The 17,446-nt window shown below is 39.9% G+C and overlaps 1 protein-coding gene and 1 pseudogene across 4 annotated transcripts in view; both read right to left on the bottom strand.

The window, feature by feature from the left end:
• The window catches only part of MYO3A (myosin IIIA), a 241,796-nt gene that overhangs the window by 11,695 nt on the left and 212,655 nt on the right, over positions 1–17,446 (bottom strand). For all 4 annotated transcript variants that reach the window (XM_059183893.1, XM_059183895.1, XM_059183894.1 and 1 more), the window contains one exon: positions 4,296–4,402. In XM_059183893.1, the coding sequence (XP_059039876.1) occupies positions 4,296–4,402 (107 nt within the window). The remainder of the gene's footprint in view (positions 1–4,295; positions 4,403–17,446) is intronic.
• LOC131838173 (protein ARV1-like) lies at positions 201–1,504 on the bottom strand (annotated as a pseudogene).

Below are 17,446 nucleotides of genomic sequence, written 5' to 3' on the forward strand. Positions count from 1 at the left end.
ATGTTCCTCCTTCAATTCAAATGCTTTATCGGAAGCTTCTATAATGCATAATCTTCACTTATCGCATACCTCATTCCCTAGAGCCACATTCCTTGTGTCTGTGGGTGTCTCTGTGTGGTCTGGTTGTCTCTTATATGAGGAGGGAGTTAGGCATGGCAGTTTTGGGGGCGTTTCCAATGCCATAACCATTGCTTTCTTTTTCAGGAACTATATCCGAATCTTTGCTTCATTTTACTCAACAGAAATGAGGTGCTTGGTTTGTATTTTATGTCTTCTCTTTTTTGGATGCAGTTGGTCATACTACATATAATAAAGAATACAACTCTTCTAAAGTCTTGAAATTTATAGATCGCATAATCCTGTCCTAATCTCATTCCATCCTCTGGAAGAAGTGGACCACGGTGCTCTCCATCAGTAAGCCACTCAAGATAGCCCAAAGGACAGCTTTCAGTTGATCTTCAGGGTCAATTTAATTGTCTGAAAATTTGATTTAAGGACAAATACTGTAAGGAGTCTGGGGAACAGGAGTGTGTCATCATGTTCCCAAATGACAGCTAGAAGCAGTAAGAATTTTCCACAGCTAGATAATAATAATACTAATAATGCTTTCAACAACAAAATGAAGTTGAGTTTTTTTTTTTCTTCCCTGCTGTCATTGTTTGTTCTACCCATAGGAAAGTAAAAATGCCAACCAAAAAAGGCAGTTTGTTCCAGAGAAGCAATTGCAAACATGTTGGAGAAATCCCATTTCTTGGTATATCTGATGAAATCGTCAGGTTCAATGTTCTGGTTTGAATCTTGCAGCCACCCCCACCTTAGGAATGCTTCACAAAGCAAACAAATGTGCAGAATTTTTCCTGCACATTTGTTTAAATATTGAAAAGAAGATGCCTCTAAGGCCTGGGCTTTGCATAAAATAGCATTAATCAAGATGATAACAGGATCATACTTGATACATTCTGTCTACAGGTTTTATGGCAGGATTTGCCAATGGTTACCCACAGTTACCATCTTGGTACAACTCCTTGGCCCCCTGGTTGCATTCAATGCACTTGTACTGGCAGGAGGCCAAAGCATCTGTGGCAATGGCTGCCTCCCCCTCTGTGCTCCCCTTGCCCGGTGGTTACCATTCCACCTACTGGAGACCACTTCCATGCAATTACAGCCAACCTAAAGTTCCAGAAAGTGTTTTCCTGGTTAAAGCATGTGGGTCTCACATCTAGAGCTATAGATTCCACTCTGCGTCATGCCCCAAATTTGGGTAAGGACCAGATAAAGATGACCATGTAGTATGTTGTTGCTTATACTAATATCCTGGGTTTCTGTGCTTTATTTGTCACGGAAGCCACAGATTTCAAGACTTAGGGTTATAAAAAGAATTCAAGTCCTTAATAGTTGAAGAGGTATTAAGCCCTCTACATTGATTTAAAAAAAGAGTAACAGGAAGGCAAAGTCAACTTCTGGAGGGCAGGGACTCAACTGTGAGGGTCAGGATCTGCTGCATGATTCCCCGTGAACAGGCCGTGGTCGGTAACAGGAACTGCACCTTATTTCAATCTCTTATCAGCTCTCATGTCGAGAGTGGCATCCGTTGTTGAAGCCTTCACAGTCAGTGGTCATTTTGACTGCAGTTAATAAAGGTCACTGAGCACCATTTTCCACTTCCATTCAGGTTTAAGAGGGAACGTCTGGTAATTTCTAATCTTGTTCTCTGCTCTTCTTTCCGTTTCACCACATAAACACATGGCAGGCTATGAGCTTCCTTTTGGGATGGGCAGTGTAGAAAAAAGTCTGTTTTCAAGATTTTCATAACGTAAGAGTCAAATGGAGCTACCTGGAACTTCTGCTTCCTTGATTTACTTCTGATTGTATTTTGCTCACACTGCTCTATGCTTGTCTGTACCACAAATATTTATTGCACGCCGACTATGTGTCAAGCTAAACACAACAGGCAAACTCCTTGACCTCATGGAAACCACCTTGGTCACTCTTTGGTGGGATACAGTGTGGTGACATGGATGTGTGGACTGCTTCGGGAGGACAAAGGAAGAGCTCCTTTGGGATGTGGGAGTATCAGGAAGGCTTCCTGAAGAAAAAGACATCGAGGCTGGGGTATTTTGTCCCCATAAGGTGAGAACAGAAAAAGGAAGTGGTTCTGGGCTGAGAACAGAGCATGTCCAGGGACAACTGCCTACTGACAACGTGAAACTTGGGTACAGGTTAACGAGAGGGAATGGCTGGAGAGGAGAGAAAAAAGGGGTGAATGAATGTCAGGAGGTGAGGCCAGGAAGGTAGGGAGGGCCCTGGTGTTGACCAGCACAGGACACTAGGAAGTCATTACGAGGTTTTCCATCAGAGGGTGGTGCGACCAGATGTTAATTTTAGAAACCCAACTGTACAGTGTGACAGATGCATTAATGAGAAGGGACTAAAACAAGAGAACTGAGAGGGAGGACAGATGCAGAAATATCAACTGGGAATGCTGGGCACATGGTGTGGAAAGAAACAGAAATTCAGGAGATATTTGAGAGATATGTTTTTGGATATGAGATGAGAAAGGGGATGGGTCAGGACTTTATTCTGATTGCTGTTTTGTAAAAAGAGCTGGTCGTTCATTCACAGGGACCATGTGTCACACATTTCTATTTATATGAAATGTTCAGAACATAGATTATAGACTAGTGGTTGCCTAGGGCTGGAGGGAGGGGTTGGGGAATGACTGTTAATGGGTATGGAGTTTCTTTTTGGGGTGATTAAAATATTCTAAAGCTGATTATGGTGATGGCTGTACAACTCTGAATATAATGAAAGCCATTTTATTATATATTTTAGGTGGGCGAATTGTATGGTATATGACATATCTCAGTAAAGCTGTGTGTGTGTGTGTGTGTGTGTGCATATCCATGTACAGTATGTAAGACAAACACTAGCCAGTTTGAGATCTGAGTGTAGAGCTTGAAAGAGATCTGGCCAGAGGCGAAGATTTGGGAATCGGTAGTAACTGAGGTCATGAGATTGGCCAAAGGTAATGAGAGGAGAAGAGAGGTTAAGGTTGAGAGCTAGGGAACACCAATGTGGAAGGGGAGCCTCCAAAGACACTGGAGAGAAATCCCCAAAAAGAAGAGAGGACTAGGAGGCTGTTTGACTTGGAAATCAAGCTGGAGTTCTATTTTCTGCCGAAAAGCTAGGAAAAATTCGAACGGATGGGAAGCATTCTCTGGGTGTGGAGGGAGAATCCTTGCTCTCTCCTTGTGGCAGTGGAGGTGGAAGAGGGAATAAGCATGGCAGAGGGAAGGATCAGCAGGTGCAAACGTCTAAGGGACGTGAGAGGAGAAAGCCATGGCTGTTGGGATTTCCGGCAGTTAGCCCTGGCTAGAGGACATGGGGCCCGGAGAAGGGGTTGACAAGTAGTCCTGAGGCCCATGAGGAGGGCCCCCAGCATCTGGACTTCATGCTGAAGGAACTGCTGGGCTCTCAGAGGCATCAGCAAGGGAGGAACACTCTCACAAGATGGTCTAGAGAAACACTCTGGTAGAGGCTGGAGATGCCAAGATTGGCAGCCTGAAATGTTCTAAGTGAAGTGAGGAAAGAAGGTGGTTTAGAGTGTCGCCGCTGGGGTCGGAGACATGGCACTCATGGGAGTGAGCCTCAGCCAGGAGAAGCCCTGCTTTAGGCAACAGATTGGATGTCAGGAATCAGAGAGAGGGCAAGATCCAGGACGATTCCCAGGTTCTTGGTCCGGGTCACCAGTGGATGATGGTGGCATTTCACGGAGAGCAGGAGCAGGAGAGGAAGCGCAGGCTGGCAGGTTGCACACGGGGAGTAAGCAGGAGCTGTGCAGTAACCTCTTACTGCACATAGCTAATGACCTGAGCATAGCTGATGACCCCAGCAGCTTTGGGGTACCTATCTGGGTCTGAGGCCTGACCAGTGAGAGGAGGACACCACCTGAAGGGCTCTTCATAGGATTACATGTCACAGTGTGTGTGAACACCCCTCTTTCTAGGCCTGGAATTTAAAAGGTGCTTAAGTAAATGTCTCTTTCTTCCTCTTTCCCTTTCTTCTTTTTCTTAAGCTTGCCCTTTGACCAGAGGTGGCTCTCTGGAGAGCTCCTGTGAACGACCGCTTCTCTTTCTGGGTTGGTATTTGCATCTCAGATCAACTAATGCACGCTCAGAGAAGACTGTGGTAGGACGGGGGGTTTGCAGGACTGTGGGGGCAGGCTTGGACCAGGATCAGCAGGGGTGTTAGTGGATGCTATGGCTCCCATCTGGTAGTAAGAGTGAGCCACTTACATGTAGCAGGTAATAGTATGTGGAGTCCTCAGGGCTATTTAATGTTTTAGGTTTCCGGGGCCGTCTTGGGGGTCTCAATATTTTTGGCTCTTCTTCTTTAGAGATACCTACAAGAAAGGTGATCATAAACAAGCATTCAATTACAAGGATGGTTATCAAGCAATGTGTTCTTTTGGGGAAAATAAGAAATTATATACATACAACTGGGGCTCAAGCTGGGAGAAAGAGGAAAGACCTTTGTTCCCCCAACCAATCCTTGTCATATCCCTCGCCACACATTCCTTCTGACTATTTGGTGGTCTGGGGCTTTGACAGATAAGGGAAAGGAAAGAAGGGGAAGAAAAGAAATGCATAGTTTGGTAATGTGGAAGAACATACAGAAATTCAGAGGATGATGGGGGGAGGAGTTGAAGCTACTAGAAAATTCTTCAAAAGGGGTATTATGCCAAACATTTAAAGAAGAGTTAATACCTGCTCTTCTCAAACTATTCCAATACATAGAAAAGGAAGGAGAATTTTCAAATTCATTCTATGAGGCCAGTATTACCCTGAGAGCAAAACTGGATAAAGACATCACAGGTAAGAAGAACTACAGGCCAGTATCTCTGATGAACAGAGATGCGGAAATACTCCACAAAGTACTAGCAAGCCGAACCCGACAATACATTGAAGAAAATCACTCAGTACCATCAACCCAGGGATTTATTCCTGGGGTTGCGTGGGTGGTTCACTAGTCACGAATCAATCAACGTGATACATCACATTAATAAAAGAAAGGGTAAGAACCCATATGATCATTTAAATAGATAAAGAACAGCTGACAAGGTACACATGTATTCATGATAAAAACCCTCAACAAAGTAGGTTTTGAGGGCACATACCTGAACATAATAAAGGCCATTTATGAAAAACTCATAGCTAATATCCTTGATGGGGAAAAACTGAGAGTTTTCCTCCAAAGTCAGGAAGAAGACAGGGATGTACATTCTCACCACTTGTATTCAACATGGTCCTGGAGGTCTTAGCCTCAGCATCAGACAACAAAAAAGAATAAAAGGCATCTAAATTGGCAAAGAAGAAGTAAGACTTTCACTCTTTGCAAGGTGACAGGATACCCTACATAGAAAACCCAAAACACTCTGCTAAAAACATGCTGGACCTGATAATTCCATAAAGTCTCAGGATGCAAACTCAATGCACAGAAATCCATCCAAGCTGTGCTCCATCCAATCTCTACTTCAAGGACCATCTCCTAATTTGTGCCCAAAGAACAACACTGCTCATTTGCAGGCTTGACTCTCTGCTAAATGTAGAACCTCAAGCTATTAGGGTCTTCAGACCTGGCTTTAAAAACCTCCACCAAGAAAGAATAAAGTTTGTTGTTGTCTTCTGCTCTTTTTTCAATGTAGCCAAGTTCTTAAAGCTGCAGCAGCATCGTTAGTTTCTGACGTTCTGTGTACTGGGTTGGTAGTGCTCATCACATGTGGCTTTACATTTACAGAGCCAATGGGCATCTCAGCAAGTATTTGTGTTTGTCATGATTCATGACCACTGCATCTCCTGACTGCTTTTGTGCAGAAATGTCTGTTCAATGGATACATCAAGACCAAGATCAAGATCATCAAGATACATCAAGACCAAGATCAAGATCAAGATCAGGGTGGGAACAGGGTAGGGGTGCTTATTGGAGAATGACTTACATTCAACTTACATCTGACCATACATTTGTTGGCTGGACTTTAAAGGCAATAATAGATCATGACTTTGTGTAATAACGGGGAAGGAATGATTCCTCATCTACATGTAGAAATACACAGAGAAACTGAATTTCTCCAAACCATACTAACCAACTCAAGTCAAATAGAATCAAATCAGTGAAAATCTCTACTATGTGTAAATAACCACGACTGGTAGTGCAAAGCAGTTTCAACCAGGATAGAGACTCGAAGTTGTCTAACTTTCTAGTCTCATGCCCAGTCCACCAGGTGAACATGTTTATCACAATGACATTCATATTCTCACATAATATAGCTCAATCATTTCAGAATCTATGAGAAACTGCTGGATGGCAAAGATAGATCAGCGAGCTGGGAGTACTTTATAGACATGTAATGCATGGAACAATCAGAGACAACCCCAGAAATCTTCCCAGTACATTCTTTTTTTTAATAAGAACAAAGAAAATGAGATCTTTGTTAAGAAGACCCTGTTAACAGAGATCAGTGATAGAAGGGTGAAAGCCCTTTCCCAACTAATCTCTGGAGATTTGTCTCCTGTTCTCTCTCTCCGTTCCTCTCTACAGGGATAGAAAAAGGAGTGGAGGGAATCCAAGTATCTGAGCCCTTTTGGATCCTGTCCTAGATTTTTACAAACACCAGGAAAGATGATAAAAGCCAGCACAAATAGTGGTCTTTTAGTTTTTTCATTCTCCTGCTTATCATCTCCCAGTGCTTATTAAACAGCATCTATGGCTCTTTCAAAAAGTCTCATCATTGTAAAATGTTTTGGTTTTATCCTCTTGCGTTATTCATTTGAATCTGAATGGGAAGAAACAAACATATGATATGAAGATATTGTTTTTAGAAGCATGAAACTGCCCTGTGACTAAATTTTAACTTGACTTTACTTACTTATTTTTAAAAGGTTTTATTTATTTATTTGAGAGACAGATACATATAGATATATAGAGAGAGAAAGAGAAAGAGAGAGAGAGAGCAGGAGCAGGGGCAGCAGCCCAGGGAGAGGAAGAAGCAGACTCTCCACTGAGCAGAAAGCCCGATGTGAGACTTGATCCCAGGACCCTGAGATCATGGTCTGAGCTGAAAGCAGATACTTAACCAACTGAGCCACCCAGGTGCCCTAACTTGATTTTAATGTTAAAGTCTGAATTAAAATATCAGGGTTTTACTATTGTAACAGAAGTTAATTAAGCAGAAGGTGGTAAAGAATCTGAATAAAGGCCAGGAGAGTGGAAAACAAAACCAGTTCTGGCAATAAAGAGAGACCCACTCTTATCTCCACTGTCCCATCAAAGGTTCCCCCATTCAATCTCGTTTCTATTACCCAGACTATTGAAACTGCCTTCTACAAAGTCAAGGGTGACCACTTTATTGACATATACAAAGGCCCTTTATCTGCCCCTCAATGGCTGACTTCATCATTTAACATTATCGACCACCCCTGACCTTCATGACTGAGGGTGAGATTTCGGAGGGGCGATCCCTTATCTGATTTATCTTCGTATTCCTGGCACTTAAGGACATGCTTGACATACAGTCAGTGCTTAATAAAATGTTGCTGGATGAGCAACTCCTCTCTTTGTTCCTTGCACTTCCCACAGTGGACTCCATACTGAAGAGCTTCCGGATGCCCAGCTTAGGGTTGACGTTCTCACCCCGCCAGAGCTCCTGTCCCAATGTCTTATGCTCTGTTGAGTACTTCCATCTCAACTCTCAGGCTCAAATGCACTGGTGGTCACTTTCTTCTCCATGTAGGACTCTACATATCACAAGCTCCATGGCACAGCATCATCATTTCTGTCCCCCACCCCCACCCCGCTCCAGCTCAAAATGTGGACATCACCTCTGCCTTATCCCTTTTGCTCATTTCCTATAAACAGACAATCATCAACTTCCGTCAATTTCTGGATACATACTTTGAGATGTCTAATAGTCACCCCCTGTTCCTTCCTGTCTACCACTGCTACCACTCTGGGCTAAACTGCTCGTTTAATAATTATGGCCCAGCTTTCACCTGTTCTCCATGTTTCATCTCACAAATGAAAACCAGCTTTTCTCCCCCTTAAATATCATTTTAATTATGAGGTTTTACTTTTCAAAAGCTTATGATGCTTTTTTTCCCCTTCTTCTTTGATTAAGCCTAAACTTCTCCTAAATCTAGATTACTTAGAATCTCAGCAGTTCCAATTTTATAACCTACTTCCCCCCAAAATGAACTGTCACCTCTGGTCAGTCTACTTACCTCACTGAACCCTGACACACCATGTCTACAGCCATCACTTTGCTTATTCTCATAAGCACTGAAATCTTAAGCATGCTTTTCCATGAAGCTCTCACTGACTGTCCAGTGACTCCCCGCCCAGGGACACCAACAGTACTCATAGTCTGTACAGATCATTTGAAATGAGTTGTATCCACTCAAAATTCACATGTGAAGTACCTAGCCCCCAGTACCTCAGAATATGACCGGAGAAAACGTCTTTTTTTTTTTTTTTAACCTGTATTTTTAAATTTTTTTTTTAAGATTTTATTTATTCATTTGACAGACAGAGATCACAAGTAGGCAGAGAGGCAGGCAGAGAGAGAGGAGGAAGAAGGCTCCTCGCTGAGCAGAGAACCCAATGTGGGGCTTGATCCCAGGACCTGGGAGCATGACCCGAGACGAAGGCAGAGGCTTTAACCCACTGAGCCACCCACGCGCCCCGAGAAAACGTCTTTAAAGTGAGGTGACAAGGATAGGTACTGATCCAATATGACTGTGTTCTTATAAGAAGAGGAGATTAGGACACAGACTCACACAGAAGGAAGACCACGTAAAGGCACAGAGAGAAGATTGCCAACTACAAGCCAAGGAGGGCTACCCCAGAAGAAACCAAGCTTGCCAACATATAGATCTTAGGTTCTTAGTCTCCAGAACTATAAGGAAATAAATTTCTGTGGTTTAAACTACCATCTGTGGAGCTTTGTCATGCAGCCCTAGACAAAGATATAAAATATTACTCTTTTTATTTGCGATTTTTTTTTTTTAAGTGGAGCCATATGTTTTTGAGTGGTAGAGATCATGACTTAGGTTTTGGTGTCCTCCTGCCTTTTCATGGTTGTTGTCCATGTGGTAGGTGTTTGGAGATGCTAAGAGGTTAGATGGATCCATTTTAGCTCAGAGACAGAGTGGTAAGTGAATTTTGTTAACTGCATCACCATTCTCACTCTTTACAGAAAAATAAATTCCTGATGCTTCCAAGATAAGTGTAAATCGAAGAACCAATAAAACTCTTGAAAGAGAAACCAGAGGAATTCAGGAACAATCCAGGGGTATGAATATCTTAACCAAAATCCAGAAGTCATAAAAAAGTAGACATATTTGGCTATTAAAAATAGATAAAGATTAATACGGCAACAAAGTCAGAAGACACAAGATAGATTTGGAAAACTATATTTACCATACAAACGACAAATCAAGGGATTGTATTTGTAATACATAAAAGTGCTAGCAAATGACCATAAAAATACAGACCAGCAGAAAAAGAGGGCAAAATGTTTAAAAAGGAAGTTCAAGATGAGCAAATCTAAAAAGTCAATAAGCATAGGAAGGTGCCAGCGCTGGCTAGTAGACAAGGCAATATAGATTAAAATAACAAGGCAATATTATTTTACTTTAGGGACATTTAGCAAAGATTAAGAAAAAGGTTAACAACAGTACTGAATAGGATGTAAAAAAAAAAAGTATGTTCTCACAAATTGTTAAAGAAAATGTTGATTGATAGGGCTTTTGGGAAAGCAGTCTATCAAAACTGAACATACCTTTCAACTCAATAATCCTACCCTGGGAACTTATCCCACAAAACTAAAATCCTGGCATACTGGGACATTTTCTCCAAGATGTTATCTGCAACCTCTTTCATAGTGGCCAAAGATTGAAACAGTGAATGTCTAGCAAGAGAGAAAAGTTTATTTAAGTCACTGTGAAATACACATGAAATATTATCTAGCCAGTAAAAAGAATGAGTTAGAGCTATGCCAGCTGATGTGCAGGGAATCCTGCTAAGGAACTGAAGGAGAAAAGCAAGATGTGTATACATTTATATTATGATCTTATTTATATAAAACAATGACAAAAATCTCTGTATGTGTACGTGGGTATAAGTGCATGTAAATCTGTGTATATCTGCAAAAGCAATGAAAGCATACAGGCTTTAGGATAAACGTTGTCTTGAGGGGGCAGGGAATGTGGGCCGCGGAGGGACAACAGGGGTAAGGAAATACGGGAAAAAAGGTATATCAAAAAATACTTCATTTATGTAAAATTACAAATAGGCAAGTGGGTATGTGTATATTATAGAGATAAAAAATGTCAAAATGTGTTGAATTTTAAGAATTTCTATTTAATTCTTGTCTCTTGCAGAATCTGTTCTCATGTTCATTCACGGACTTTTTTCCTTCACCAGGATAATGAGACGCAGAGGGCTGAATGTTCTTAAAAGGGTGTCTCACTTAAGATATTGCCATGCAAAGTGGCCAGCCAGTAAGTGAAAATTATTGATGAGTGTGTTCAACAGGGTCTGATTGCATTTAAATTAAATTTCCCCAGACTATTTTTTATTTTTGAAGACCAAACTTCCCATAGCTTATCTGCATACAAATATTCCAGAAAGGCAAGCTGATTGTGCCCTCTAAATTTTTGTTCTTTTGTGGGGGGTACAAACACTGTGTGCTAACGTCATTCTAACCCCTTAATTACGTAAGTGACATAAAAATTTGTAATCCCAAATTATCAGCAGAGTATCAATGTTGGCAGTAGCAAAATTAGGTTTGTGTCTGTTTTGTGTGATGCGCATGATAAATATTAGCTTGTAAAGGTTATTGCTACATTAAATAGCCAGAAGGTAAAATATTTATTTATACTGTAGTTCTGGTAATATTTAGGTGGTTTGGTTTACCAGGAATGCACATTTCTTTGACTAATGAAAGGACAAACAGTTCAATAGTTTTTTTTTTTTTTTGGAAGAAAGCTTAAAAGTCATTGGTAATATTTGCTTTAGAAACTTATCTCCATATTATTCTCATTTTAATAATAATTAACTATTTTACTTAAGTATACATTGAGAGTATAGTTTGCATCAGGATCATCTAAATCAGATATTAGCAGAACAGAAAGGCACTTCTGTTATTGCAATTTTTTAAGAAATCCATTTTTTAGTTCTTTGTAAATTTCCCATTTCCTGCTGACAGTCTGTGAACTTTAAGCAATACATTTGACCTACAGGAAATCTTAGAAGAGAGGAATATTCATTGCTGCAAGTCAAAGGCAGAATTCATGCACTCAGGATTGCAACCTGCCTTCCAGAAGGTACTGCTTCCACAGCCAGGCCAGCCAGTGTGGAAAAGACAAGATACAGTTCAGTCTACACTGGTCCCCTCTCCCTTGCTCTGTGCACGCTCTGGAGACATTTTCATTTCTCGTGGTTACCCTGGATTTGGCCACTTGCTTTCCTGTATGGTCTGTCTGTGCTCTCTTGAGTCTACCCAAGGTGAAGCATTATAAGGGGAGGTGCTTCTGCTATTCTGAGCATCCTTACCGCTCTGGGGATGCCCTTACCATCCCCTGGATCTGACTCACAGTCTTCCTCTGACCTTCTCAATTGGCAGCTACTGGCCTCCATCCCCATTTAGGACTGCCCAAGTGACTCCTTTGGCTCGTTCTTTTCTACCAATCAAAAACTGATGTCCCAGAGCCAGAGTACATCTGTGCTTATTCCGTAGGGCATGAGCTTTTCAGCTTTTTGCCACTCCCTGATGTAGGCACATTGCACTAATATCCAGAACCTTAATAAGTGAGCATTTGGTTTTTAAATTGTGTTCCTAGGTTTAGGTAAGGTGCTGCTCTCCAAGCCTGCCCCTCATGTGTATTCTAGTTAGGTCACAGGGGAAACCGAGGAGAATAAAGCTGCTCTGTTTGGGGGGGGGGGGTTGTGGAACAAAGAGACATGCCCTCTAGATTATCATTTGGCTCTTGGACATGATCACTGCATATCTACTTTCGGTGGCTGGCACCCTCGTTGGGCTGAGGTCTTGGACTAGAGTTCTCAAAACCCAGCTCTGTTCTAGTCATGGGGTTGGTTATGTCCTTACTCGCAGCTGTCTTGCACACTTGTGCACAGTCATCCAAGCAGGGCACCCTAAGAGAGAATACACATGGTGACACTGATGATCTCTTGAGAGTGCCTTTAGGATGGCGGACCGTCACGCCAAGCAACTGTCCACGGGACTATGGACACGGTCAGTCAATAAAACACAAGTCTACTTGCCCAGAGAACCAGATTTAAGGCCCCTCATTACATCTTGGCTGTTTTTCAAGGACAGAAGATCTTAATCTATCTGAAAAATATCTGCATAGATAGCCTGAGGGGGAACCAATGTTAATATTTCCCGAAGAGCCCAGTTTTAGATAGACTGATCATAGTCATTTTCTCAGATTGGCCTTTGGAAAACACAGAATAGAAGAATGTTCTCTGATTCTAAACACACAACATTTAGTCTCTTCTTGCCCTCTGTTCCTACTTGGTAACACACAGATTAGGTGGTTCCTGTCAAGGTGGGGTGAGAAAGGCTCATAGTTTTAGTTAAGCCATTATTCCTGACTAGAGCCTGTCTGGTCCAGAGCATGGCTGGAGGAAACGTCAAGAAGGCTCTCAGTGACCCAAGCCAACCTGGCAACAGAGAGGACGTCTCTGGAGGTGACACTCTAGTCTTCCCACACACAGCAGTGGAGGCTCTGTACCAAGCTACGGTAACATTATTCAGATTCTTATTTTGATGCAGAGGTAGACTCTGAAGGCCCACGTCAGCGAGGGATGGAGAAGGTCCATTCTCTGGAGAGTGCGCACCTTGTTCTCCTTCAGCCAGTACAGCTGGCTTTTCTAGAGCCTTTTGCCCAGGTGCTCTTCTTAATGAACCGCCTCACAGGGAGGAAGGTTAAGCTGATTATTCACAGCATTCAAATTCCAATTCTGTAATATTTTACCCAGTAGTTAGGTTAGCTAACCATTTGCCAAGGTTATTCTTTGAAAAATGAATTTTCGGGGCTGTTAATATTCGATCTATGGACGTGTCATTACTTATTAATCATTTTCTTCTTGTCTCATTTTATTTTTTGCCAGTACATAAATTTTTCCTCTTGCAGTTGTTTCCTTAGGCTGTGTCCTCATAAGTGGGTTTACTGGGTCAATGATGCACACCTATTTTCAATGTTTTCTATATTGCCAAATCACTTTCAAAATGTTGACTCTACAGTCTTACCGTTAGTGTTTGAGAATAATTAAATAATTAAATTAGTGTTGGAGAAAAATTAAACATTCTCATCACTGTTAATTTCATCCTTGCCATTTTGCTAAGTCAAAAACAACAATTTGCTCTAACTTGTATTTCTATTTCTAGGGTGATCATATATATTCTTATTCGTCACTTCATTGATCAACATCTTGTGCCCATTTTTCCATTGGGAATGTTAATGTTTTTCCTGATTATTTATAAAAGCCCTTTGGGCAATACACATGTTCACCTTTTCCATTTGTTCTAAGTTTCTTATCTTGTGTTTGGTTCTTTAACTTCTAATGACACTAGATAATCTCTCAAAGGTTTAAACGTTTATGCAGTCCACAGCTAGCCTATCTCTTCTTCTAAAATTTTAAAATTCCTTTTATTACTTTTTATGTTGGATTCTTTCCTTAGCAGAGATTGTGCAGACTTAGTTCATATCATTTGGTTGCTTTTGGTTTATTTCTTACAATGAAATCATGAACGTATCTGGGAAATATTTGCATATCCAGCCCAAAGTAAGATTATCTTATTTCTTCTCTCCACATCAGAAAGATTTTACAAATTATCCATTTACCTCTTATTGTTCTGCTGTGTGTCTTTTTGTGACAGGGTTTGATATATATTAGGGTTAATTTTAGGGCTATCCTACTTCTTTAGTCTGTGGTTGATTTTTATAACAGCGGCCTATGGTTTTAATAATTAGAGCTTCATGTTACTCATTTTACTATCTAATAAAGAAAGTCCTCCTTTGTAATTATTCTTCTTTTCTGAAATTTACAAATGATCTTTAGGGACATCTCAAGTTCTAAAGAAATCTCATAGAGATTGAATGCAGTTTTCTTTTTCAATTTAGAAATGAATTTTAGAATAGTCCTGTTTATAATAACTTATGTTCCAATCCAGAAACAGTGTGTCATTCCATTATCCATATCTTTTTTTGCCTCTTTGTGGTTTTCTTGCCAGTTTTATTTCAAACTCCTCCACCTTTTTGGGTTATTATTTCTAATGTGCGCTTTTCCCTTTATACAATTTTACAGGAAAGAGGATCTACTTACCTATTCACATATATATCTTTGCTGAATATTGCTGGTACCTGTCATTTTGGTTCACTCCTTGCATTTTTAAGACTGAAATTCATGTTTTCTACTAATTCCCTTACAACTTCTCCTTTTCAATAGCTATGCTTTCATAGCAACTTCTGTTCACTGGGGCCCCTGGGTGGCTCAGTCGTTTAAGTGTCTGCCTTTGGCTCAGGTCATGATCCCAGGGTCCTGGGATCAAGTACCTCATTGGGCTCCCTGCTCAGTGGGGAGTCTGCTTCTCCCTCTGCCCCTCCAACCCCCAGGCTTGTGCTCATGCTCTCCCTCTTTCTCAAAAATAAATAAAAATTTTTAAAGAGTTAAAAAAAAAAAAAGACTTCCTTTTCCTGTTTCATTCCATCAGGTAGAAGTTCCCAAATAATGTAGAAGAGTATAGTCACTAGCATCCTTATCTTAATCCTACTGTCTAACAGAACTGTTTCCAGTGTTTTACAGGAAATAATGATGTTGACAATTGGCTTAAAAAGTGTGGTCTTCATATTGTTAAAGAATCTCCTCCTATTTTTAATTTGCTTTTCATCAGGACCAGGTGTTATTTTATTGAAAACTGTTTCAGTGTTTATCAAGAGGACTTTTTTCTTTTGACCTTTTGATACCATGTTCCATTAATACGTGCTATTTAGAGAGTCTCTTAGTGTAATATTGCTTTCAATTAGTATTGCACTTAGGAGTTTTACCTCTAAATCGTGAGATTGGTTCATAGCTTCCTTCCTTTCTCCTCATCCCCTTCCCTCCTTTCTTTCTAAAACGTTACCTGTCAGACTTTGGTTTCAGGGTACGTGAACTTCATAAAATAGGTAATTTTCTATATTACCTTTTTTTTTTTCTCAGATTATATAACGTAAGAATTACTTGTCTCATGAATTTTATTTTTATTTATTTTCTTTTTAAAGATTTTATTTATTTATTTGATAGAGAGAGATCACAGTAGGCAGAGAGGCAGGCAGAGAGAGAGAGAGAGGGAAGCAGGCTCCCTGCTGAGCAGAGAGCCTGATGCGGGACTCGATCCCAGGATCCTGAGATCATGACCTGAGCCGCAGGCAGCGGCTTAACCCACTGAACCACCCAGGCACCCCGTCTCATGAACTTTAAATGTAGTTATCTAAAACACTGAGTTCTTGTCAACTTTTCTTTGACAGACACATCATCAACTTGACTGACTTCTTTTCAGAAATTTATATTTCATCCCCAAGTTGTTTTTTTGAAATTGACTGCATTTATAGTATGGTAGGATTTTGGTATTATCAACTGCATTTGTTATAATGTTCTTACTTCTAATTTTTTGTGGATTCTTTTTTAAGTAATTAGGAATTTATTTTGTTGTTTTATTTTCAAATTCTTAATCAAGTTATTTTCAGATAAAACTATTAGCTTAGCTTCATTTAGATATCTGGTATGTTTTTGTCATATTGTAATTATTTCTTTTTTCTGTTTTTCCTGGTGTTGAATAACCTTGAATCTCCTTTAAAAGTTTCTCAACTTACATTCTTTTTTCATTATTTTTCCTCAGTTAATAATGAAAACATTTAAGGATTTGAATTTTCCTATGCGTATAGACCTGGATGCAACCCATTCATAGTTTTTATATGTGGCTACTCCCATTTTTATTAATTAAAAATAATTTATAGCTCTAATTATTTACTTCATATTATCTTACTGATTTTTAATTTCCTGATATGTGTTTTTCAATTCTATCTCAATTGCATTATGGTTAGAAAAAGTAATCTCGCTTGATTACGATTTTGGGGAGTTTGTGGACCGGCCTAGTGTTTCTAGTTAGAATAAACAAAAGAGATCGGGGAAGGGAGAGAGACCAAGACAGAGGCAAAAGGCAAAGGAGAATATTAATAATATTCAATCTGTGGTGAGTACTAGGTGTTGTATGGAAGTACTGAATTACTGTATTATACCCCTGAAACTAATATTACACTGTATGTTAACTGGAATTAAAAAAAAAAAAAAAAAAGAACATTAAGAAAAATACAACAGATATTTGGAAAAAAGCTATTGTCTCTACAGGATGTGAAATTACAGACAGACATGAATTTATGGTGTTGGTTATACATTGTATTAACTATTCTATATAATTTCTCTTTGAATTGATCCCATGTAGCTAAGTAGTACAGTGTCAAAATAGGTAAAGAAGAAACTCAGTTTTCAGTGCTGCTATTATTGCTATTTTTATGTGCATTTTAATTAAAACTTTAATGGGAAGTTGGGGGAAAGTTTATTAGCTACATGATAGGAAATGTATTAGCTACCCCCACAGTTTAGTGTAGATAAAAAGTGTAGAATGAGGGGAAATATTTTGAGAGCCAAAAGTGCAGCTGTTTCCATCAGAGGCTTCTGGGTCAAGTGTTTTGTCTGAACTAATTCAGTTAATTCATCAGAAATCCATAATTTAGACTGTAAACTTATGTGAAATAAACTCCTTTATGTGATTAGTATTTAGTATGTAATTAAATGATCCTCACTTAATTGTAAGATTGTAAATAAAGTCATTTAATTTTATATACTGACTTCTCTTCTTAAGAGACTTGGAGAGTTAGTGTTACTTCTTATGAAGAAAGAGGGATAGCAAATAAACTCAGGAAGAGAAGTATTGGCTGGGAAGCAGTAGAATTCTGAAATCTCTTTATTTTTCACTCTGACTAAAAAAATAATTCTATAAAATACATAAGCCAACATTATTTGAGCTAGCTGGCTTTCCATGTGTGTGAGCATGTGGACAGACACAGGTGGAAATATATTCTTGGAGAGTCTCCAAAACGCATTTCTAGGTGCTGGCATCACAATGGCAAGGTGAGAGGCAATCCTAAATAATCAAGCAGATCAAATCTGCATCATAATAACTGAACGTATCACGGGTCATTGCATGGGCCTAAATGCCATAAAAATTTAGAAATCAATGGAAAACTGTGATGTTTTTCCCCCTGACATTTACTCTCAAAGCAACCTAAAAGCATCTGTATTATATCCACAGCATGTGTACATG

This window comes from Mustela lutreola, chromosome 8 (assembly GCF_030435805.1).
Source record: "Mustela lutreola isolate mMusLut2 chromosome 8, mMusLut2.pri, whole genome shotgun sequence".
Taxonomy (NCBI): Eukaryota; Metazoa; Chordata; class Mammalia; order Carnivora; family Mustelidae; genus Mustela; species Mustela lutreola.